At 45.4% G+C, this 26,435-nt stretch overlaps 1 protein-coding gene across 1 annotated transcript in view; it reads right to left on the bottom strand.

The window, feature by feature from the left end:
- LOC137542195 (uncharacterized) overlaps positions 1-26,435 on the bottom strand; it is a 438,126-nt gene that overhangs the window by 126,345 nt on the left and 285,346 nt on the right. Inside the window, exon 9 of the mRNA XM_068263924.1 lies at positions 22,955-23,013. Within this exon, the coding sequence (XP_068120025.1) occupies positions 22,955-23,013 (59 nt within the window). The remainder of the gene's footprint in view (positions 1-22,954; positions 23,014-26,435) is intronic.

Genomic DNA, 26,435 nt, shown 5'->3' with positions numbered 1-26,435 from the left:
GGACATATACCCCCTGCCTACATATACTGGGGACATATACCCCCTGCCTACATATACTGGGGACATATACCCCCTGCCTACATATACTGGGGACATATACCCCCTGCCTACATATACTGGGCACATATACCCCCTGACTACACATACTGGACACATATACACATGGCTACATATACTGGGCACATATACACCTGGCTACCTGTTCTGTGGACATCTCTACCCCAGGCTACCTGTTCTGGGGACATTTATACTGCTGGCCACCTATTCTGGGGACATCTATACTGCTGGCCACCTATTCTGGGGACACCTATAGACCTGGGGCTACCTATTTTTGGGGAACCACTGCTGTCGGATTGAGTGTATTTTGGGGAACTGCTGCCAGGTGAGAGGTGTCTACCATATTAAGGGGGCATTCTGCCTATTTATGTGAAATGCTGTCTATTTATGTGCCTCATGACTGCTGAATTTGTCTTGTTGGGGGCCTCATGATTTGTTGGGGGCCTCAAGATCGCTGAATTTGTCTTGTTAGGGGCCTCATGATTGCTGAATTTGTCTTGTTGGGGGCCTCATAATTGCTAAATTTGTTTTGTTGGGGGCCTCATGATTGCTGAGTTGGTCATGTTGGGGGCCTCATGATTGCTGAATTTGTCTTGATGGGGGGGGGGGGGGGGCTCATGATTGCTGAATTTGTCTTGGAACATGCTGGAAGGTACATACTGAGGGAGGGTGGGTGAGCGTGAGCCTGCTAACTTCCTGTACATTTGGCTCCACCCATAACCACGCCCACATTTATTATATAGTCACGCCCCTTTTTTGGCGCGGCGCGCGCAGCCTTCCCCTTAGGGGGCGCATTAATAGTCTTTGTCCCCGGGCGCTGAAAGCCCTAGCTACGCCTCTGGCAGGGGGTAAAGGTGCTGGTGGTGTCAGCCTCTGCTCAGGACAGTCAAATTTCATGTGTCTGGCCTTGCGGCATTAGTGACAGGTGACCACTTCAGGTGCTGTAGGCCTGGGCGCAGCAGCTATGCTGGGTGGCATCTGTGGCGGATGGCTCACAGGGGCAGGAGAGTCTGCCAGGGTATTGGGCTGACCTCCTCTCCAGCCGGATGGTGCAGTTCTGCGTGTGTCAGGCACCCGGGTAGTGGCAAAGGTTTTAGCGAGGTCTACAGTGACAGTCACTGATGCAGGCTTGCGCTCCAGCACAAGCTGTCGTACATCAGCAGGGCAAATGTTCAGAAACTGTTCTAGGACTATCAAGTCCTCCAGGACATCATAAGACCCTTTGGTGAGGCCTAGAGTCCACTGGTGGAGTGTGGTGAGTAGACTGCTGACCACATCTCGATAAGAGTCTGTAGATTTTTTCTGCCAGGACCTGAACTTTTTGTGATAGGCTTCTGGTGTCAGCTGATATTTAGTAATTATAGCATCTTTTATAATGGTATATAGTTACATAGTTATTTTGGTTGAAAAAAGACATACGTCCATCGAGTTCAACCAGTACAAAGTACAACTCCAGCCCGTCCCCCACATACCCCTGTTGATCCAGAGGAAGGCGAAAAAACCTCCACAAGGCATGGTCCAATTAGCCCCAAAAGGGAAAAATTACTTCCTGACTCCAGATGGCAATCAGATAAAATCCCTGGATCAACATCATTAGGCATATCCTAGTAATTGTAGCCATGGATGTCTTTGAACGCAAGGAAAGCATCTAAGCCCCCTTTAAATGCAGGTATAGAGTTTGCCATAACGACTTCCTGTGGCAATGCATTCCACATCTTAACCACTCTTACTGTAAAGAACCCTTTCCTAAATAAATGGCTAAAACGTTTTTCCTCCATGCGCAGATCATGTCCTCTAGTCCTTTGAGAAGGCCTAGGGACAAAAAGCTCATCCGCCAAGCTATTATATTGCCCTCTGATGTATTTATACATGTTAATTAGATCTCCTCTAAGGCGTCTTTTCTCTAGACTAAATAAACCCAGTTTATCTAACCTTTCTTGGTAAGCGAGACCTTCCATCCCACGTATCAATTTTGTAGCTCGTCTCTGCACCTGCTCTAAAACTGCAATATCTTTTTTGTAATGTGGTGCCCAGAACTGAATTCCATATTCCAGATGTGGCCTTACTAGAGAGTTAAACAGGGGCAATATTATGCTAGCATCTCGAGTTTTTATTTCCCTTTTAATGCATCCCAAAATTTTGTTCGCTTTAGCTGCAGCGGCTTGGCATTGAGTACGATTATTTAACTTGTTGTCGATGAGTACTCCTAAGTCCTTCTCCAAGTTTGATGTTCCCAACTGTATCCCATTTATTTTGTATGGTGCTAGACCATTGGTACGACCAAAATGCATGACTTTACATTTGTCAACATTGAATTTCATCTGCCATGTATGTGCCCATATAGCCATCCTATCCAGATCCTGTTGCAATATGACACTATCTTCCTGAGAGTTGATGATTCTGCACAATTTTGTATCATCTGCAAAAATAGCAACATTGCTCACTACTGCATCTACTAGGTCATTAATAAATACATTGAAGAGCACTGGACCCAATACAGACCCCTGTGGGACCCCACTGCTAACAGTCTCCCATTTTGAGTACGATCCATTGACCACAACTCTTTGTTTTCTGTCCATTAGCCAGTTCCCTATCCATGCACACAAACTCATCCCCAGTCCTTGCATCCTCAACTTTTGCACCAGACTTCTGTGGGGAACAGTGTCGAAGGCCTTTGCAAAGTCCAAGTATATCACATCTACAGCATTCCCAATATCCATATTAGCATTCACTACCTCATAAAAGCTGAGCATGTTAGTCAAACAGGACCTGTCTTTAGTAAACCCATGTTGATGCTGAGAAATAAGATTATTTTCTACTATGAAGTCATGTATAGTATCTCTTAAGCAGCCCATACACTCAGCCGATTTTCTGGCCGACCGATCGATCGCGATCGATCGATCGATCGATCGATCGCAAATCGGTTGGCCAATCGACCGATCGACGGCCGATTTCGATCGATTTCGATGGATTTCCATCGAACTAGCAGGGTGGAAAATTTAGGTCGATCTGATGAGATTGCTTATCAGTTTGCATTGGCCTTAATGGAAATCTGATGGCAAAAAAATGCCATCAGATCGAATTTCAACAGATTTCAAACTGAAATCTATTGGAATTCTATCCTGGTAAAAAATGTTCTAAAAACGCATCAGATAGATCATCAGATGCATTTCTTATCTGTCTGCTGCCAATCTGACGAGTGTATGGGCACCTTTAGTAACCCCTCAAATAGTTTGCATACAACTGATGTTAAGCTTACAGGTCTATAATTTCCTGGATCAGATTTTTTGCCCTTCTTAAATAATGGGAAAACGTGGGCTGTACGCCAATCCACTGGGACTCTGCCAGTTGCAAGAGAGTCACAAAAGATAAGATAAAGGGGCTTAGCTATAACTGAACTTAATTCTCTTAGGACCCGAGGATGCATGCCATCCGGGCCAGTTGCCTTGTCTATTTTTAATTTATTTAGTCTTGTCTTTACTTCTTCCTGCGTTAAGTATTTAATATTACAGTTAGAAGATTGAGACTCTTCTGCCTCTGTAATTTGCAACAGTGCTGTTTCCTTTGTGAAGACAGAAGCAAAGAAAGCATTTAATAACTCTGCCTTACCTTGGTCATCCACCATTGATTTCCCACCCTCATCCTTTAGGAGTCCTATACAGTCAACCTTTGTTTTTTTTTAGAGTTGATGTACTTGTAAAACTTTTTTGGGTTAGATTTGATATCCCTAGCGATTTGATTTTCAGCTTCGATCTTTGCCAGCCTAATTTCTTTTTTACAATTTTTATTGCACTCCTTATAATTGCTTAGTGCAGCCTCAGTCCCCTCCTGTTTTAGGACCTTATAGGCATTCTTTTTCCTCTTCATTTTATCCCTAACCTTTCTTTTCATCCATAGAGGCCTTTTTTTATTCCTAGACATTTTGTTTCCATATGGGATATACATACTACAATATTGATTGAGAATACGTTTAAAAGCTTGCCATTTCCCTTCAGTGTCCTTCCCTTGTAGTACATTATCCCAGTTCACCAAACTTAGTGCCTGCCTAATTTGATTGAACTTTGCTTTTCTAAAATTCATAGTTTTAGTGGTCCCGCTGCCCCGTATAGTCATTATCTTTTTCCACAGGTAACTATGCGAAAGCATCAATCGCTTTGTAGCGCAGCAATGGTGTCAGATGTCTGGCCCACTGGTCTTGGGACAGACGATACTGAAAGCATGCTTTTTCAAAAGTTCGCAAGAACAAGTCAATGTCAGTGTCTTTTCAATATTCGCAAATTTAAATTTCGCACTTACAGTGGAGTCGGCTTCAGCAGGCAGGCTGGGCGATGAACTCCGGCTGGCCTGTTGAACCTTGGCCAGTTCAGTTCATGCTGTCATTGGCACTCCCGTTCCGCAGCTTGGCGCTCCTCACTCACTTTTGCATGCACTTCTGCAGCCTTGCACTCCTCACGCGCTTCTGCAGCCTGGTGCTCCTCTCGCGCTTCTGCAGCCTGGCGCTCCTCTCGCACTTCTGCAGCCTGGCACTCCTCTCGCGCTTGCATGTACTGCAGGTACTTTTCCAGGTCAGTGTCCATCAGCTTTTGTAATGCCTTCTGCATTACCGGGTCAGCACAAATGGACGGTCCAGTATTGGCCGGTTCCGGGCAAGTACTTGGAGAAACTCTGAGATCGGGGTCCATACTGACAGTCTCCTGCATAGCCATTGTAGCAGGGCCCTCAGGATGCACAACCTCAGTACGCATAGGATCTTCAGTCTCTGGTTCCCCTTGACTTGAGTTAGATGGGCCGGTTGTCTTCCTCAGGGAACACATCCCGCTCCCGCAGTTGCTGGGTATCCCATTAAAACAAGTCTGTTACCATGTCCTGTTTTGTCTTGCAGAGGGTGCCAATGCCCCGCAGCTGACAAAGATTTTTCAGATTGGCTTGGCACATGGACATTTTCACGCCATTCGTTAAACTAGGGGGGAGGGGCATCTGTCAATACCTAATCTGGGGGGGGGAGCACCCTGTCATTACCTAAATTAGGGGGGGGGGAGCCGTCAATACCTAAACTGGTGGGAGGCATCTGTCATTCGTTAAACTGGGGGGGGGGAGCATCTGTCAATTCCTAAACTTGAGGAACACCTGTCATAGCAAAACTGGGGGGGCACCTGACTCATTACCTAAGTTGGGGGACACCTGTCAATACCTACACTGGAGGGGGCACCTACCATTTCCTAAACTGGGGGGAACCTGTCAATACCTACACTGGGGGGGGGGGTGCGCCTTTCATTATCTAAACTGGGGGGGCCATCTGTCATTTGCTAAACGGTGGGGGGGATCTGTCAGGTGATTTATCAATACCTATACTGGAGCGGGCACCTGCCATTGCTTAAATTGGGGGGTGGCAGGCATCTGTCAAAGCTATGCTGTGGCAGCACCTGTCATTGCCTATACTGGAAGGGGCACCTGTCATTACCAAAACTGGGGGGGGGGGGCATCTGCCAATACCTAAACTGGGGGGACACCTGTTATTAGCTAAACTAAGGGGGCATCTGCCAATACCTATACTGGAGGGGGCACCTGCTATCTCCTAAACTGGGGGGGAGGGGGCCCTGTCATTACCTAAACTGGGGGGTCGAGGAATGTGTCAATACCTACACTAGGGGGTGCACCTGTCACTACCTAAACTGGGGGGACAGCCGTCATTTGCTAAACTGGGGAAGTGGGGGGGGGGGGGGGCACTTGTCATTACCTAAACTCTGAGGGGGCACCTGTCATTACCTAAACTGGGGAGGGGGGTACCTGTCATTTCCTAAACTGGGGGGACCCTGTAAATACCTAAACTGGAGGGACCCCATCAATACTTAAACTGGGGGAGGAACTTCTTTCATTAGCTAAACTGGGGGGGTACATCTGCTAATACCTAAACTATGAGGAACACCTGTCATTAGGTAAACTGGGGGTGGGGGGACACCTGTCAATATCTATACTGGAGGGGGCACCTGCCATCTCCTAAACTGGGGGGAGGGACCCTGTCATTACCTAAACTGCGGGGGGACTTGTTAATACCTACACTGGGAGGGCACCTGCAGGGGCATATCCGGGACATATAGAACCTATGGCAAGCACTGAAATTGCTCCCCCTGGCCCCCCCCCCCCCCCAGTCAGAGTCCCCTTCCCCTATAAAAACAGCATCCATTCTTGTATACATGTGTTATGGTTGCCTGTGTTTTTTGGATATTGCTGAAGTTACTTTTCTGGGAATATCTCTTATTTCCTCTAAGTCCTCTTTTCTAAGAATAAGCCAAGTGCGCCCTACAAACATAAGTGGCCATGTTCCTCAGATGACAGAATTAATCTGATATGAGGTCTTAGTAACGGAGGAGCATGTTGGCAGGCAAGGAGGTGCAGCATATGGGCAGGCATGGGGACACAGCACAGAGGCAGTAATGGAAACGCAGCACAAGGGTAACCATGGCGGCGCAGCACAAGAGCAGGCATGGCGCCCATGGGGCTCTGGCGCCCATGGCACGAGCCATGCTTGCACCCCTCTAGATACGCCTCTGCCGCACCTGTCATTACCTAAGCTGGGAGGGTCATCTGTCATTTGCTAATCTGGGGGGGGGGGGGGGGGGGGGCGGGTGCATCTGCCAATACCTAAACTGTGAGAAACACCTGTCACTAGCTAAACTGGGGGGTGGGGGTGGGGGGGACACCTATCAATACCTATACTGGAGGGGGCACCTGCCATCTCCTAAACTGGGGGTGACCCTGTCATTACCTAAACTGGGGGGTCATCCGTCATTTGCTAAACTGAGGGGGGGTGCATCTGCCAATACCTAAACTGTGTGTGGGGAACACCTGTCATTAGCTAAACTGGGAAGGGGGGGACACCTTTCAATACCTAGACTGGAGGGGGCACCTGTCATCTCCTAAAATGGGGGGGGAGCACCTGTCATTACCTAAACTGGGAGGGTATCCATCATTTGCTAAACTGGGGGGGGGGGGCACCTGTCATTAGCTAAACTGTGGAAATGGGGGGCACCTGTTATCTGAACTGGGGGCACCTGTCATTACATAAACTGGGGGGGGGGGGGCACCTGTCATTTCCTAAACTGATGGGACCCTTTCCATACCTAAACTGGGGGGGGGGGCTGTCAATGCCTAAACTGTGAGAGGAACACCTGTCATTAGCTAAACTGGGGGGGGGGGGGGTACATCTGCCAATACCTAAACTGTGAGGAACACCTGTCTTTAGCTAAACTGGGGTTGGGGGGCACCTGTTATTAGCTAAAAGGGGGGGTCAACCCGGTCAATACTTAAACTGGGGAGGGACCCCGTCAATAGCTCTCAACTGGTAGGGAACACCTGTCATTACCTAAACGGGGGGGGGGGGGGGGGTGTATCTGTCATTAGCTAAACTGGGGGGACCCTGTTGATACCTAAACAACTGGGGGGGGGTCGCTACCTAAGCTTTCACTACCTAAACTGGTGGTGCTGTCACTAACTAACCTGAGGAGGCACTTGTCACTACCTAAACTGGGGAGGGGGGGGGCTACTGGGGACAACTCTGGCTACATAATACTGGGGGATCACGCTGGCTACATATTGGTATTGGTGGGCCTGTGTACCTAATACTTTTGGAGGTAATTTTAGCGACCTAATACTATTTGAGGGGTACATCTGTCTACCTAATATAATACTGCTAAATAGGGGACTCACAGGACAACTAAATACTGCTAACTGGGGTACAGCTATGGATACTTAATATCTAAGGGCACTTCTGGTTACCTAATATAGATGTATACAGTATTTAATTCTGTTATCTGGGGAGCCTGTATACAGGGTGTATCTTAACGTATCTGGCTATTTAATTTGTTTATCCTAAGACACCTGCCTGCTTAAATATTGTATCTGGAAGTGTGTGTGACTACTCAATTATTTCATCTGGTCTGGTTGCTTATTACTACTTGATTATATTATACAAGTTATTTAGCCCGCCCGTTAGATATCGGACACTAGGGCTGTAATGCCAGAGCGCACGGCCATGTTCCATGCAATGTGCGCGCTCTGCCGCGTTCCATGCCGTGCGTGCGCCCAGCCGCGCTCCCTGCCTCCTCCTGTCCCAACGGCTACACATGCACAGTAGCCAAAACCCACGAACACATGGACAGGAGGATGACGCAGGAACAGTTAGGTTTTATTATATAGGATGGAGGCATGGAGCTAGTTGATTCTTTTATCTGGAAGCATGCGACTATTTATTTCTTCAACCTCTTGAGGACTGTAGTGTTAAACCCCCCTAGTGACCAGGCCATTTTATGTCAAATGGGCACTGCAGATTTAAGGCCAAGCTGCAGGGCCGCACAACACAGGACACAAGTGACCCCCCCCCCCTTTTCTCCCCATCAACAGAGCTCTCTGTTGGTGGGGTCGGATCGCTCCCCAAGTGTTTGTTTGTTTTTTTATCAATATTTATATTTATTTTTTATTAAAAATTTGTCTTTTGTTTAATATTTACAATTCTACACCCACCCTCCCTCCCCCGCCACCCAATCCCTATGATCGGCTGTCATAGGCTTCAGCTTATGACAGCTGATCACTGCTGAGGCAATGGAGGGGACAGCTGTGTCACACAGCTGTCCCCAGTACAGCGCTGCTGCAGATCGCAACGCTGTACATGTACATAGATGGCGGTTTCGCCGGTCTAACAGTCTCCTGAGCGGCAATCAGAGACTGAAGGAGGGGCGGAGCTCCGCTCCCTAAACAGGAGATGCGCGCGCACCCTGCGCGTGATCTCCTGCAAACTGCTGCCCCAGGACTTTACGCCAATCGGCGTTAGGCGGTCCTGGGGCTGCCACCGCGGCCACGCCAATCGGTGTGACGCGGTCGGCAAGCAGTTAAATTTGAGGCACAATGGCTACTTAATTATAATTGTAATAGGTATTTCAGAAAAATTAGCAGGCAATATCCGGTTAACAAATTTATGCTAGAAATTATGCAGTATTACAAGGGGTCCTGATGGGGGAGCAGTCAAGTGTTTGCCATAGGCACCATATTACGCCTCTGGGTATCAAGAGGATGTAGCGCTGGATCATTTCTGAGGATACTATCATGGATGCAACAAAAGGTAAGTATTTATAATTAATTAAGATCATTAAAGGACTTAGTTGTGTTTTTACTTCATTTTAACTCTTTGTGGAAATGGGTAAGGAGTATGTCAGTACTCTTTTCACCTGGGGAGGAGGTGGGTATCTGGTGGTCCCCCTTCTTAAAGGGGTGCAATGGTATAGGTAGTTACTTCTATGGCTATAAGGAGCGAACAGTGTGGCTTGCATGATGGTACTGTTTTTTAAGAATCCACCTCCAGTGGCCATAAAATCTATGATATTAGAGACAAAAAAATAGAGCGCACTCAGAGAATCAGTAGTAGAAAAGGCAAGTGTGCGTAGAGATATCTCACCTTAGAAAGTTGCTGGCAAGTCTGTACAGGTTTGTCCAGCAGCTGTGCATGTGTCTCTCTAGCCAGGGAATGCAATTGGTAGTGTCTAGAACTCTAGATTCTCCTCTGTGGGAAGAAAGAGCTGAAATCTGCATTTGTGTCTTTGCATGTCTCTGCCTAGTCTGTGTGCAAGTTCCACATTATGCGGCACTGCGGCAGCACTGCAGACTATGGGAGGTTACACTAACACAGAGTGTTATGCAGTAATAAGGATGTCTGATTCTCCCCTTTACTCTGCATGACTGTACAAACAGCTGGCAGGCAATTGAGAGTGGTGATAAACACTTGTCAGTGTAGCAATGGGTGTAAGGAAAGAAGGTTTAATTGTATACATGTGAGGAGGCAAGTCCTCCTTTCATAGGCAAAAGGCAAAATGGAACCATTGATAATCTGTTAAACCTTTTTAACATTTCCAATGGGAATTACTCTGGAATGGCTGCATGTTAAAAATATTTAGAGTAGTGGTGTAGTCATCCATTACTAACACACATTAACCTCCCTGGCGGTTTATTTATTTTGCCAGGGAGGCTGCAATGGGGTTTTTTTTAAATTAAAAAAAAAATATTTCATGCAGCCAACTGAAAGTTGGCTGCATGAAAGCCCACTAGAGGGCGCTCCGGAAGCGTACTTTCGATCGCCTCCGGCAATCGAAAGTAACAAGATAGGCCGCAATGAGCGGCCTATCTTGTTTCGCTTTCCTCGTCGCCATGGCGACGAGCGGAGTGACGTCATGGACGTCAGTCGACGTCCTGACGTCAGAGCCGCCCGATCCAGCCCCTAGCGCCGGCCGGAACTTTGTTCCGGCTGCGCTGGGCTCGGGCGGCTGGGGGGACCCTCTTTCGCCGCTGCACGCGGCGGATCGCCGCGGAGCGGCGGCGATCGGGCAGCACACACGGCTGGCAAAGTGCCGGCTGCGTGTGCTGCTTTTTTCAGAATGAAAATCGGCCCAGCAGGGCCTGAGCGGCGACCTCCGGCGGCATACCCCGAGCTCAGCTCGGGATTACCGCCAAGGAGGTTAATTCTAAAAAGAGGTGTTAATTTTAATCATTGATCCACCGATGCAACTGATCAAGTCAGCTGGAACAATATATTGATAAAAAGATACAGCCACTGGCAGAGGCATTGCCATCATATGTCCAGGGCACGTGTGACGTTCTGGGTGTCCTCGTCGGTTTCCATTTGCCCCCATGGTCCCTCCTTGTGGAGATCGATGTTGAATCCCTTTACACTTCGATCCCTTATGAGGAGGGGCTCTGGGCAATGTCCTTCTCCATCCGCGAGTGGCATCCTTCTGCTGAAACCTATAATGCATTCATTGTGGAAGCCATGCAATTGATCCTGACACGGAATTGCTTTATTTTTGGTGGACAATATTATCACTGATTGTGGGGTACGTTCATGGGGGCATTGTGTGCACCTGCCTTGCATTTGGGACTCTGGGTATGGGAGGAGGTGTTTCCCAGCCCGGAGTATGGTGCACATTGTCAGGAACTGGCCCCATGGCACGCCTGCAGAAACGGTTCCCGACTGGGGGTTGGATTAGATCGCAAAGGGAAGCAGCCATATTCAAGCTAACACAAGGCTGTCACCCCTCAAAAACACTTCTCACTGCCACCACTAGCTGCTGCTAGACACTTCAACAATTCCCACTCTGCTGTCGAGTGGTCTGCACTCAGTCCAGCGTTTTCGGATTTGGGTCAGCTTCGTGTTTAGGCCAAATACGGAACCGCCACACATACAACACAATCACACAATAACAAGGCACAATCAGGCACTGAACTTGTAACGCAAATTACACTGCAGTCTCTCCAAGACTATGAGCTGTTAGTACATCAAAAGTCAAATTTATTAAATAAATATTTAATATTCCAGAAAAAGTGGAACAGTGCAGAAAGTAATATATATAAAAGATTTACAAAAACAAGGTAAAAATTACAAAGACACATACCAAGACTGTTTGCTCAAAATAAAAACGGGATTAAAATGTTACCAGCATGAAGGTCTGAACGTTGTTTGCGAGGAGCACGCAGTCGCTGGTCAGAAACCAGGATAGTCCTAGTGTCTTTGCTATCTTCAGAGAACTACAAGTTTTGTGTCCGGCAAGCTGATTTTTATAGGAAGACAGGTAGCCTGGGGCTACACAATTTTCTCCAGTAATATTGCGCTCTCATGTGCCAAAATGTTTCCTCTTGTTGTGTTATCGCTCAAAGCAAAAAAAGAAAAAAAAACATAGCATGATACTGTATCAAAAATTTGTATCCTTATTTTAAATCACCCTGTGTCCTCTTAATCATCTGTGTAGTTTCACATGCACCAACCACCAGGTCATACAGGTCCTCACCATGTGTTATAGCTGCCACACCACAGACAGCAAAAATCGCATCTATCCTTGTGCACCAAACAGTTCCTCACCACACGTGGCCTCTCACCTGGTCCTCTGCCATCCAAATTATAAGACAGCAATAGTGCTTATGGTATATCCCGATACCCTGGCTGTTTCATCCCAGCAGCAAAGGATCAACCAACTCCAGCAGCACTGTTCTTATTCTTTAAACTGTATTCCTAATGACTAAAAAGGCTTTCCATAGTGTAAAACTGCATCATTTATTAAAAAATTAAAAGGTAGTGCACTCACATGTTTCAAGATAAAAACAATCGTATCAAAATGTAGACTTCTTCATGCCGACCAAGCCATGCCTATAGCTCCGCCCAACGCGTTTCGTACATCCGTACTCATCAGGGGCTGGAGGTGTATGGCTAATCAGCCGTTTAAATGTTAGTATATCCTTCTCCTACATCCAATCATCATTCCCCGTTCCTACAAAGCCAATTTCCGCTTTTAGGCCCCGCCTATACTTCCACCATCATTCCATTCTCTATGCGTGACATGCGCCCACATTCATCATGGCCGCCGGCGCATTTCCGCCCTTATGGCTCACGCTCCATCCGTCCCTTCAAGCCAATCTTTACGTGCCACATCAGACTGGGCGTGGCTATACAGCGTCATCAGGGCTCCCGAGCTCCCATTGCCCAGACTGCCTGACGCAAGCCAAATCCGCCCTTCCGCATCACATGGTGGCAAGAACTACTATCCATGGCAACATATGCCACCACTCAGCCATTGATCTTTCCTACTGAGTGTCTAAATTTACCGCATGTAGTCCCCATTAGAAAATATTATCACAGCCCACTCCTCCAGCCCCGATTACATAGATTATACAATGCCATAAGGAATACATATCCTTTACATCATACAACAGGTTATTCTTTTATAGCAGTTGCAACATATAATTAGGATCATCTCCCATCAATGGAAACCCACATGACCCACACAAAACCGCAAACCCCCCAGCTGCCCAAATGCGTCCGCGGAGTACACACACGCCCCCAAACCCGCCCCAAAAAGCCAAATTAATCTAAACATCCCAAAATAACCCAAAAAACAATAGGGGCATGCATCTGCCCCACAGACACACCCACAGAGCAACGGGGGTCTGCAAACCCCTGCATCATCCCTGAGCACCCCACATCTCAATATCAATAACTTCCTGTGGAGCACATACATGCCCCCCCAAGGAGTAACCAATGCCAATCCACAGATAACAGGCAGCATGCATCCGTCCCACATATACTCTCAATTAGTCAGGGTCACACTAAAAATGGGGGGACAGTCCCACTCTCCACCCCACAGAAACACCAAACCCCAAGAAACAACCAACAAAAGCCCCATATAGGTTTGTGGGGGCACACACGTGCCCCAAAAAGGGGGGCACGGGTCTGCCCAACATCCACTAATCATTAGATATAAAACAATTCAAATCAAATTCAATATTAAGGCCCCTAGGGTGTAAAGTTTTCAATTCATATATCCAACGAGACTCCATCCTAGACAATTCCCTCATTCTATTACATCCCCTCCATTTTGTCCTCAACCTCTCTATCCCACAAAAGGCCAGGGAGGCAGGATCCTGTCCATGACTTTCAGCATAATGTTTGGACAAATTGTGTGCCATATTGCCCTTTTTAATATTCCGTACATGCTCTCCAATGCGGTCCCTTAGTTTTCTGGTGGTTCTGCCTATGTACTGGTATCCACATGGACACCAACACATATAAACCACATGATGAGTATTGCAAGTAATACAGTCCCTAATGTCATAATTCCTGCCATTGACCTTTCCCTTAAACTGCTGCCCCTTACACCCCTGCACTTCCCTACATCCTACACAGTTACAACATGGAAAAAACCCTTTGTTCCCAACCAGGGCCGGTTTAAGCAACAATGGGGCCCCAGGGCAAAATAAACCTGGGGGCCCCCCCAACAGATGCCCCGGAGCAAAAATTGGCATTAAGGGACCTTTTTTGCAGCTGGTATAGTCAGGGTGTGAAGCCCCAATCGGTCGGAGCTCCACATTCTGGCTACCCCAGCCTGCATGGGGGACAAGGGGTTAAAAAGTTTCAGGAGGGGGGATCCCTGGCGAAAGCGCTGCGGCTGCGTATGGACCCCCTGAAAACCCTGTCAGGAAATGTATTGCTCTTTCTTTTGATGCATGTAAAATTACACTACCGTTAGGTACTAAAAGTGACATTTACCGCATTTAAAAGTATACTTTTTTCCTTCGAAACTTTAAAATTGATTTTGTCAAAAACTATAAGGTCTTTTTGAAAAATTGTTTTTTCCTCTTATTCCCAACGATCTCCTTAACATATCCTGCAGATTTAGGGTTTCTAGAATTTAAGGTGGATTTCCTATTAACCATTAAAATCGGCTGGTTTTTAAATGTGTATTTTTTTCCTTTGAAACTTTAAAATCGATTTTCTCAAAAACTATAAGGTCGATTTGAATTTTTTTTTCCTCTTGTAGCCACTGGGGGCCCCTACAAGCTCTGGGGCCTTGGGGCAGCTGCCTCCTTTGCCTCTATGGTAGCGCCGGCCCTGTTCCCAACCAAATCACCCCTCCTACCCTCAGGACCATCTATAAAACTGGGGACCAAAATTTGTTGTAAATTCTTAACCTTTCTATATATAAACTGTGCTTTGGTATTCTTTGACCCAGCACATTATCTGCCTTCAAGACATTCCAGTGCTTTTTGATCACTCTCTCTCTACCTCACCATACCTTGTATTATAATCCAACAAGATTGCATACTCATAGTTCCCAGTCTGCTTTCTATTCTGGCCTCCATACCTCAACATTTGTCCTCTATCCATCCTTTCAGTGGCATCTCTTATCTGAGTCAGTCTGTCTCTCTCATACCCCTTTTCCACGAACCTATCAATCAACATGTCTGTCTGCTCCCTATAGTTAACAATTTCGGAGCAATTCCTCCTAATTCTATACATCTGTCCTTTAGGTATATTGGTCAGCCAATTCCTATGGTGGCAACTGGAATAGGGAATATACCCATTCCTATCGGTCTTTTTAAAATAAGTCCTCATCTGCAGTCTATCTTGCTTCCTATACAAGTCCAAGTCAAGAAAACAGATTCTGTTCGAGCTATATTCTGCCGATAGCCTGATCCCCTCCTGATTGAAATTCAGCCACTGTAAATCATTTGTAAACACTACTTCATTACCACTCCAAACAATGCACAGGTCATCTATATAACGATACAATTTTTTACATGGCCACTCCTATTATCCTGCAACACATTCCTCTCCCATTCTCCCATAAAGAGGTTAGCTAGACTAGGGGCAAACTTTGCCCCCATCACGCATCCAGTGACCTGTCTATAAAAATTTCCAGCATACCAAAAATAATTATGAAATAACACAAATTCTAAAAGACGCAAAATAAACAGAACCTGTTCCCTCTTTAGACTTCCATCATCCCCTAAAGCCACTTCAACTGCCCGCAGTCCCATGTCATGCGGTATTATCGTGTACAGAGATGCCACATCTGTCGTCACAAGCAGATCTTCACTACCCAGTCGTATCTGCTCCACCTCCTGAATCATCTGTTTGGTGTCCTTGATGAGGTGTGGGAGTTTTTGTACAATGGGCTGCAGAAATAGGTCAATGTACTCCCCCACCCTCTGGTTCAGAGACTCTATGCCACTTATAATAGGTCGTCCCGGGGGCTTTTATAAATCTTTTTGAATCTTTTCAATTTTGATAAATTACAGGTATTGTAGGTGAGTCGATCATTTAAGAAACAGCACCACACATATGTAGTATTCAAATAGTATACAAATTTTATAACATCACTATAGAACTATTAAAACCAATTAAAATGATCATACCGCCTGTACCATCAAGGTATATAATATATGAATAATTGTATAATAAAAGAGGGCCCAATAGCCCAATTAATAATACAAATCACCCTGAGGTGCTCAAACAAGAGCTACCTACAGGGTTTGAACCCGGGTTCAGTATATTGCTATGACAGTGAATATAGTGGTAGACGTACCTAGTGACAATTAACATGACAACCAAAGTGAAAAACAAAAAATACCATCAATATGATGCAAATAAAGAAATATGATGCAATATGATCAACCAAGTAGTGCACAGTAAACACTCTGTGAAGCTGAAACATTCAAAACCAAAGCTATGACTATGATACCGCATACTACACTAGTGACATGTTAGTAGGAAGCAATATACTTATCCGGATGAGGGGCGCAGGTATACAGGCAGGTAGAAGAAGAGGGGGACCCCAGGCAGATGTCTCCACCGGTTCCGCGGCAGTTACGCCGCTTTATCAAGAGCAGGGGATCTCCATGATCAGCATGGTGAAGAACGCCAAGTTTTATAGTGAAGGGGGCGGTGGTCATGTGTCCGCATGACGTGCACGTACCACGCGTAATGCGCCAATGCGACGCGTACATGTAATCCAATCACGCCGTAGAAAGCCAGACGGAGAGGGAATAAGAGGCCAGGCAAGACCACGTTGGACCACGCTTGGGCGGAGCTATAGGCGTGGCTTGGTCAGCATGAGGCAGAGTGCACTACCTTTTAATTTTTTAATAAATGATGCAGTTTTTAGTAACTAGGAATACAGTTTAAAGACTAAGAACAGTGCTGCTGGAGTTGGTTGATCCTTTGCTGCTGGGACGAAACAGCCAGGGTATCGGGATATACCATAAGCGCTATTGCTGTCTTATAATTTGGACGGCAGAGGACCAGGTGAGACCAGGTGAGAGGCCACGTGTGGTGGGGAACTGTTTGGTGCACAAGGATAGATGCGATTTTTGCTGTCTGTGGTGTGGCAGCTATAACACATGGTGAGGACCAGTATGACCTGGTGGTTAGTGCATGTGAAACTACACAGATGATTAAGAGGACACAGGGTGATGTCAAATAAGGATACAAATTTTTGATACAGTATCACGCTATGGTCCTTTTTCTTTTTTTGCTTTGAGTGATAACACAAGAGGAAACATTTTGGCAATATTACTGGAGAAAATTGGATTGAACACTATATTCTTGGTGATTGATGTTGCGATCCATGGACTGGAGTTTATTATATTTTGTCATAATTTGTTCTTAAGAAGTTTGAAATTGCACATGAGTGGATAGGGTGAGAGCATAGATACATTTTAATTGGGGCTACACAATGTTCACATTCAAAATTAATCCAATATCCCCCAGATTGTGACATCACTGTTCGCAGGGACCACTGTCACATCTTTGCTTGCTGTGATATGCAAATTTCAAGGGTTCCCTGTCCCACTTAGACTCTAGCCCAATATTCAGAACAACAGGTAGCCGTTCACATGTATAGGCTTCAAAGCAATTCAAACACTTCCAGCCCAACTGGTCGGGCAATTGTCTAATTAAGCGTTTCCTTGCTGGAGGCTAGGTTGATATTCCCTTTTTAAATGTCCAGGTTTCTTTGGGCTATTCAACGTAACTGGTCTATTCAATGCAGACAATTGTAGCTTCCTTGCTGGAACCTGAATGCAAATGTAATTTATATTGACATACAGAAACTCAAAATAGCAGCTTCCTTCAGCCAGGTGACAATTATACCCCCAAAGCCAGACGGCTTCTGAACATACATACACATCTGAAATAGTACACAGCAGACAGAACAATGAAAAATATGGCTTCTGTATTATATGCAATATCACAAATGGCTGCTATATTATGACACACTTGTTGCCCTATGGATCAGATTTATTGATGATGTGCTGGTTAGGTGGAAGAGTACAGTGGAAGAATTGTGAGAATTTATTAAGAGGTTAAATATCAATATTCTTTCGGCACTGAGATTTCCTTTTTGGATCTCATGCTAAAATTAGAAGGAAGGAGAGTTATAACAACTTCCTGTCAGAAACCCACAGCTGGAAATACCCTTTTACATGCCACCAGCCATCATCCAAGTTCTTTGAAGAATGGAATCCCTTACGGGCAGTTCCTCCGTATTCGTAGGAACTGCTGTAGGGATGAAGACTTCCGAAGGGAGGCCCACAATATGTATCAGTGATTCCGTGATCGAGGATATACTCGTTCTGTTTTACGCAAAGCGTTGGGAAAGGCATCGGGTTTGGAGCGGCAGGATGCCGCGTAGTGTGGAGGGGGGGGGACATATGTGGCTCATAACCAGCTTTGGAGCCCACTGGGAGGGTCTGCGTGACCTTTTGAAAAAATTCTGGCCTATCCTTACATCAGATAGGAAAATCGCTGAAGTGGGGTGTCCCTGACCGCTTATGACGGCAAAAAGGGCCCCTAATTTAAGGGATCGTCTGCTGCATAGTGAGTTGCAGGTGAGACCCTCTACATGGTTGGATCGCAGAAGACCCGTGGGCATGCTCAAGGGCTCCAGGTGCAAATTGTGCCCATATATTGATCGTACCAATGTATTTCACAATAGTGCAGAGGGCCCAGAATTTACCATCAGATCACTTATTAATTGTGAAACTACAAAGGTAATTTACATGATACAATGTCCATGCAAGTTGAAGTACATTGGTAAAACTTAAGCCCCATCTACACCATACAATTTTTTGTCCGATTCGATTTGATTCAATGACAACAATAGGTGTCCGTTTCATTGCCAGCTTCAGGGGGCGCAGCCGTATGGATTTATGTTTAGATGCTGCCCGTCAAGGACACCTGTAGTGAAGCTGTGCAGTTACTGATGTCACTTCATCCGCCGTAAAGTGCAGGACGCAGCCACCATACAGCACAGACCCAAGCAGTATAGCTTTGATGCCGCCTCTGCCTTCAAAAGCTGAAGTCTGGTTACCATAGAAACGGACCACAATAGGTGTCCGTTTCATTGCCAGCTTCACTACAGGGGTCCTTGACGGGCAGCATCTAAACATAAATCTGTACGGCTGCATCCCCTGAAGCTGGCAATGAAACGGACACCTATTGTTGTCCGTTTCTATGGTAACCAGACTTCAGCTTTTGAAGGCAGCAGCGGCATCAAAGCTATAGCGCTTGGGTCTGCGCTGTATGGCGGCTGAGTCCTGCACTTTACGGTGGATAAAGTGACCTCAGTAACTGCACAATAGTGCAGCTAGAAGATGGAATGATCCTAGCTAAGCTAGCCATAGGGGTGGACAGTAACGGCAGCTCAAGCAGTAGAAGCAGATGCCTCCTACTGCACAATGGATTAGCCTGAGTCGCGTCAGTAAGGTAAATCTTCCGACGTGATTCTAAAGCTAAGAATGGATAGTGGCAGTGTAAAAAATGCTTTTGATCAGCCACAATACATGTCATTAACACTGCTCCACCTACAAATATTTATGTTAAAGTGACTAAAAAGAAAGAAATTAGCCATAGTGCCCCTTTAAGAATGCTAAAGAAACTAGAGATAGAAACTAGAGACTAGAAATACAGAGTTTTATTAACTGTAAATCAGAAGGAGTTATCTATATGAGTACATGCCCTTGCAGGCTTAAATATGTGGGAAAAACAAAAAGGAAACTAAAAAAAATGTATGGGGAACGTAACCAACATAAGGGAAGCGGATGAAAAAAGTCCACTGGGAGCACAATTTGCCTTGTTACATGATGGCAATCCTGACTGTATGAGATTTAAAGGTATTTTTATCCCCCCCCCCCCCCCCCCCCCCCCAAAAAAAAAAAACCCAGAAAGGTAGGGGAGGTGATCATGAGAGGTTGCTGTACCAAATTGAAAATAGGTGGATTTATAACTTGGGGACAATTAACCCAAATGGTTTGAATTCAGACCTAATTCTGGTTCATTTTTTGCCTGAATATAAAAAATAAGGAGTAAGAAGCGACGAGTTACACATATAAGTGGATTTAGTGTGATTCACAGAAGATGTGTGTTCCCCTTTAAGAATGATGACCAGCATGTTATATTGTGTGAGAAAGAAAGTGGGTATAATGTAAAAAGAATAATATGTTTCACATTCAATATATGATTACAGTGCTCTTTTATTACCTTAAGTTGTACTTGTGCATGAACATAGTGATTATGAAGAAGAAATAATGGAGAAATAAGTCGCTGTATTGCAGGAGTATTTAGTAGTCAAAGTGAACCACGTCTCCTAGGCTAGAGTGAAAACGAGGCTTGGTTGCTGAAGAGATGTCTAAATTGGAATGAGGCATGGTTCCTAGGCATCAGCCACAATGAGGCTTGGTTGCCGAGAAAATGTTTAAGAGAGAGAAGGAACGCCCACCATCTCATATCCACAGCGTCATCACACTGAAGAAGCCCACGTGATGTGGGCGTAACACGCATGTGAGCGTGGACAGCTGCTGAGGGCTAACAGGATGCTTCCCCATCACACACGTGGGTTGAGAGTCTGGGGTCCTCCCTATCGCAGCTAAAACCTGGTACCTGGAAACTGCAGGACACCGCAGCGACACAGAAAGCACTCTTCGGTGATACTTGGACCAAAACGTGATATTTATTACCGCTGCTGAGCGGACACTGGAAGACTTGCCTTCATTGAAAGTGACTGTGGCCGCCGCTGCTAGGCAGAGCAGAGTTGTTGTCAATACAGCTATGGCTGTTGTTTGAAAAACAGGCGGCTCAGCAGAATACAAGACATAGGCCTCAATGCACTAAGATCATGCTGGAGATAATAAGGCAAGTGAAAACTTATCTCCACACAGTGAGAGAGTAATCTTATCTCTTCATTCCTTAGGTTACCTCCTCTGTAGTTAAGCTACCTCCTCTGTAGTTATTTTCACATGCAGTTAATTAACAGCCTGTCTTTAACTTTAGAATTCTGGAATTATTTTAAGGATCAAAGAGTTAACTTAAAGACAGAAGAGTTAACTTTAGATTTGCCTGAGGTAAAATGTTTCCTAATATATACATGCCTCATCACCATGGTGATAACTCTAGAAACGTTATTAAAGACAGAAGATAAGCTTAGTGAATTGAGGCCAATGTCTGAAATTAATGAACAGGTTGTCATGCTTGATGTTTGAAGCATGTATGCCTTTTTGATTTGTTGGAGGTATCTATTAGAAGAAGAGCCCTGGGGGTGTATAAGGGAAGTTTGGACGGCCAGCCATTATCCCAATTTTTCCACACAGGAGCAATCAATAAGATCAGCCGATCTAGATTGTATGGATGGTTGTGTGTTGTGGTTGTTGTGTGTGTGGTGGGGAGCGCTCCTGCAGTGATACCCAATGCAGTTTTTTATGGGGGGGAGGTTCTTGGGTGGGGGTTATCAGTCTTAATAGGGAATTGCTAAATCTGACTAATAAAGTTTTGTACTTTTATAGTTCTTTGAGTGGCGGTCACTCATTTTGTGCTTTCTACTGTTGATCAAGTGGACCTGCCTTCCCCATTTTTGGGTGAACTAATAGTTGAAGGACCAGTGCCCCCGATCAACAACTTTTTGCCTTGTGCATTGTTCAACCATTCGGTGCACTTTACACAAGGAGATGCTGTATGTAAGAGTGATGCAGAGGAAGCCTTTTCTCCACCTACAGCACAAGCAGAGCCGCTTGAGGTATGCTAAAGCACATTTGGACAAGCCAGCTTCATTGTGGAATAAGGTGCTGTGGACTGATGAAACTAAAATGGAGTTATTTGAGCATAACAAGGGGCATTATGCATGGAGGAAAAAGAACACAGCATTGCAAGAAAAACACCTGCTACCTACAGTAAAATATGGTGGTGGTTCCATCATGCTGTGGGGCTGTGTGGCCAGTGCAGGAACTGGGAACTTTGTCAAAGTTGAGGGAGGCATGGATTCTACTCAGTATCAGCAGATTCTGGAGACCAATGTCCAGGAATCAATGACAAAGCTGAAGCTGTGTCGGAGCTGGATCATTCAACAAGACAACAACCCTAAACACTGCCCAAAATCCATTAAGGCATTCATGCAGAGGAACAAGTACAACCTTCTGGAATGGCCATCTCAGTCCCCAGACCTGAATATAATTGAAAATCTGTGGTGTGAGTTAAAGAGAGCTGTCCATGCTCGGAAGCCATCAAACCTAAATGAACTAGAGATGTTTTGTAAAGAGGAATGGTCCAAAATACCTTCAACCAGAATCCAGACTCTCATTGGAACCCACAGGAAGTGTTTAGCAGCTGTAATTTCTGCAAAAGGAGGATCTACTAAATATTGATTTCATTTATTTTTTGTTGTGCCCAAATTTATACACCTGCTCAATTTTGTTTAAACAATTATTGCATACTTTCTGTGAAATCCAACAAACTTTATTTCACTTCTCAAATATCACTGTGTGTGTCTCCTATAGGATAAATTTAACTGACATTTTTTATCGTAACAACCAACGATTTATACAGGAAAATCATGACGATTAAAGGACTTACGAGGCCAATAATAGAGAACAAAAATAAAAAAAGTTAGCTACCTGCGTCAGCTTGTAAGGCACCGAGGACACCGTCTGTGCCCTCCGTGCCGTTCTGCTGGGTCCCCGCTGCCCGGGTCGAGCTCTCCAGACTGTACAAAGATGGCAGCCGGAGCTGCCCGTGGCTGCGCAGTCCGCATAGCCGTGAGTGCGGCTGCGCAACTCTAAGGCCAACCCCCCGATCCACGTGACAGGCTGTTTCCTGTAGCGTGGATCAGGGGGTTGGCCTTAGAGCTGCGCAGCCGCACTCGCGGCTATGCGGACTGCGCAGCCGCGGCCAACTGGGGCCGCCATCTTTGTACAGTCTGGAGAGCCCGACCCAGGCCACACGGTCGGGGACTGTTTGGGGGGCTATTGAGCGGTGGGGACCCGACGGAACAGCACAGAGGGCACGGACGTTGTCCTCTGTGCCTTACAAGCTGATGCAGGTAGCTAACTTTTTTTATTTTTTTTTCTCTATTATTGGCCTCGTAAGTCCTTTAACAAGTGACCAAACTTTTGCATCCAACTGTATAACTATATTTGTAATAAAGTGAGTATTGGTATACTAAAGGTGGCCTAGTGACCTGCAAGTTTTCTATATTATTGAAGATAAATATAGCAACAGTCATTTTTGCTCGCTATCAGAACTTAAATATGCTCTTACCTTGTGAGATTCATGTGAATCTGAACACAGTCTTTACTGGATACCCAGAGAAAGTAAGTCTATCAAGACAGATAACAAAAGACACATTAATAAAGGCAGATTAAAGGCTCAAGACACTACAGGGTGCAAAAACAGAGGCCATATAATTCAAAGTGGGTATAATAAATACCGGGGTTTTTTTGGACCATAAGACGCTCCGGACCATAAGAAGCACCTAGGTTTAGAGGACAAAAACCAGGGAAAAAATACTACAACTGGTGCTTCCATAGTGCAGGGCATCTTGTGGATCATCTCCAGCCCCCCCCCCATTATTATGTTTCCTTTGTACCTTTTTGTGTCCCCCCTTTGTACTTTTAGATTCCCCCTTGTGTACTCCCCTGTCTCCGTGTCCTCTTAAATGCCCCCCTGTGTCCTCTTAAATGCCCCCCTTGTCCTCTTACATGCCCTCTGTGTTCTCTTACGTGCCCCCTGTGTCCTCATAGGTGCCCCTGTGTCCCTGCTGGTAATTAAATCCCCTCTGTGTCCCGTCCCCCTCTGTCTCCTTCTTCTCCCATGTGTCTCTGGGGGATCATTGGTGACATATGTGTTTTTGTACATTTAATGTAACTTTGAAACTGTCTACTAGATGACATTTGTTGTTGCACCTTCGGCTGTTAATTGTCTTTCTCTCTTCCCTGATTTCCTGAGCACTGCTTACTGACTTACTGTGCTTCTGTGCAGGCCTCATTACCCGGTGGCCATAGCGTTGGTGTGGGGGCCCAAGGTTGTAAGTTGTGCCTAACCATGTGCCTGGTGCTGATATCCAGGCATGCAATGGTGGTGTCTTTCCATATATGCCACACATGGACCTGAGGTCGTACTGACAGCAAAACATGTTAGACTCAGCACCATACACCTGTGACTTTCTTTGGTGGCTTAATGCAGGCTGCACACAGCCTTTGGAGTGCCAGCTTTTATTTGCTAGGAACCTGGCAATCTGGCTACAGGACCCAGGACACATGGAAAATTGGTGAAATCTATGCCTACCTTTGCTTAACCTCTTTACAGATTGTTTACCAAGATGCCAGTATTTAGGACTGTACCTTGCTTTTTGGAAAAGTATCCTTTGTGAGTAATACAATTTCTAGATTGTGATCCAAATAGGCACTCTGCAATACAGACTAAAAATGTATTTTCCACTCATTTTATTTTTGAGATATATTCATTAATTATTTTGAACTTGAATTATAACCCTTTCCCACTCTATCCAAAACTAAATATGCTGTAGATTAAGTTGTTATGTGGTCAGATACATTTTAGCACTGTGAGCTATGCCATATCTAAGCATCTAAAACAAATATACAGCTTTTGTTCTATTCCCATTCCTTTTATAAGAACAATCACAAAAAAGAGGAAAGTAGCCATGTCAACTCCTTCTTAAAGAGACACTTAAGCCAGAAAAAAAAAATGAGTTTTACTCACCTGGGGCTTCTACCAGCCCCCTGCAGCAGTCCTGTGCCCTCGCAGCCACTCACTAATCCTCTGGTCCCCCTCTGCCAGCTAGTTTCGTTTTTGCCGACAGGCCTGTCAGGACTGGCCACGCATAGCATTTTCCGCATTCCCGACTGTAATTAGCGCTATTGCGGGCGGCAACGCGTTGACGCATTACGCACGCATAGATATGCGGCAACGCGTATTTATTGTACGCGTTGCGACCCTCAATAGCGCTAATTACAGTCGGGAATGCGGAAAAAGCTACGCGTGGCCAGTCCTGACGGGCCTGTCGGCAAAAACGAAACTAGCTGGCAGAGGGGGACCAGAGGATTAGTGAGTGGCTGCGAGGGCACAGGACTGCTGCAGGAGGCTGGTAGAAGCCCCAGGTGAGTAAAACTCATTTTTTTTTCTGGCTTAAGGTTCCATTTAAAGGTGGTCATACACTAGTACCGTAGATGGATACCTGATTTGAACAATTGATCAGATTTCAAGCAGAAAATTATCTGAGTAAAACCTATTACTGGGACACATTGCAAATAGATTTTTTCGATTTTTCATGTATTTCACCTTGAAATGTATTACAAATCTATGGAAGTGGTCAAGGGGAAGAGGCTCCCCAGTGGGCATAGAGATTGGACACAGGAGGGAGCGCACCAGCAGACAGGGATGTGTGCTCTATTGCCAACCCTCTGCAAGAGCCCCAGGGAGCACCATTTTAGATACAGGAAAACTTGGTGAGGGGGTTAGTTGTCAGCTTTCAGTCTACCACCACTGCTACCACTGCACACCTGACTCTCCCTCTTTCGAGTGAGATTTTTTCCATCAGTAATCAATATTTTTCCATCAGCAATTAATGACCTAGTAGATGCAGTAGAAAGCATTGTTGCTATTTTTGCAGATGATACAAATTGTGCAGAATCATCAACTCTCAGGAAGATAGTGTCATATTGCAACATGATCTGGATAGGATGGCTATATGGGCACATACATGGCAGATGAAATTCAATGTTGAAAAATGTAGTCATGCATTTTGGTCGTACCAATGGTCTAGCACCATACAAAATAAATGGGATACTGTTGGGGACATCAAACTTGGAGAAGGACTTAGGAGTACTCTTTGACAACAAGTAAAATAATCGTACTCAATGCCAAGCCGCTGCAGCTAAAGCTAACAAAATGTTGGGATGCATTAAAAGGGAAATAAAAACTCGAGATGCTAGCATAATATTGCCCCTGTTTAACTCTCGTAAGGCCACATCTGGAATATGGAATTCAGTTCTGGACACCACATTACAAAAAAGATATTGCAATTTTAGAGCAGGTGCAGAGACGAGCAACAAAATTGATACATGGGATGGAAGGTCTCACTTACCAAGAAAGGTTAGATAAACTGGGTTTATTTAGTCTAGAGAAAAGACGCCTTAGAGGGGATCTAATTAACATGTATAAATACATCAGAGGGCAATATAATAGCTTGGCGGATGAGCTTTTTGTCCCTAGGCCTTCTCAAAGGACTAGAGGACATGATCTGCGCATGGAGGAAAAACGTTTTAGCCATTTATTTAGGAAAGGGTTGATTAAGATGTGGAATGCATTGCCGCCACAGGAAGTCATTATGGCAAACTCTATACCTGCATTTAAAGGGGGCTTAGATGCTTTCCTTGCGTTGAAAGACATCCATGGCTACAATTACTACGTAATGCCTAATGATGTTGATCCAGGGATTTTATCTGATTGCCATCTGGAGTCGGGAAGGAATTTTTCCCTTTTGGGGCTAATTGGACCATGCCTTGTAAGGGTTTTTTTCGCCTTCTTCTGGATCAACAGGGATATGTGAGGAGCAGGCTGGTGTTGTACTTTATACTGGTTGAACTCGATGGACGTATGTCTTTTTTCAACCAAAATAACTATGTAACTATGTAATTTTGATCAGTTGCAGCTGGAAATTGATCAAACAGGCATCCATGTTGGAGCATCGGTCTACAGAAGATTAGATGACATTGTGACC

This window comes from Hyperolius riggenbachi, chromosome 12 (assembly GCF_040937935.1).
Source record: "Hyperolius riggenbachi isolate aHypRig1 chromosome 12, aHypRig1.pri, whole genome shotgun sequence".
Classification (NCBI taxonomy): Eukaryota; Metazoa; Chordata; class Amphibia; order Anura; family Hyperoliidae; genus Hyperolius; species Hyperolius riggenbachi.
Note: the sequence above shows the minus strand (reverse complement) of the source record. Positions and strands in the feature narration are given on the sequence as shown.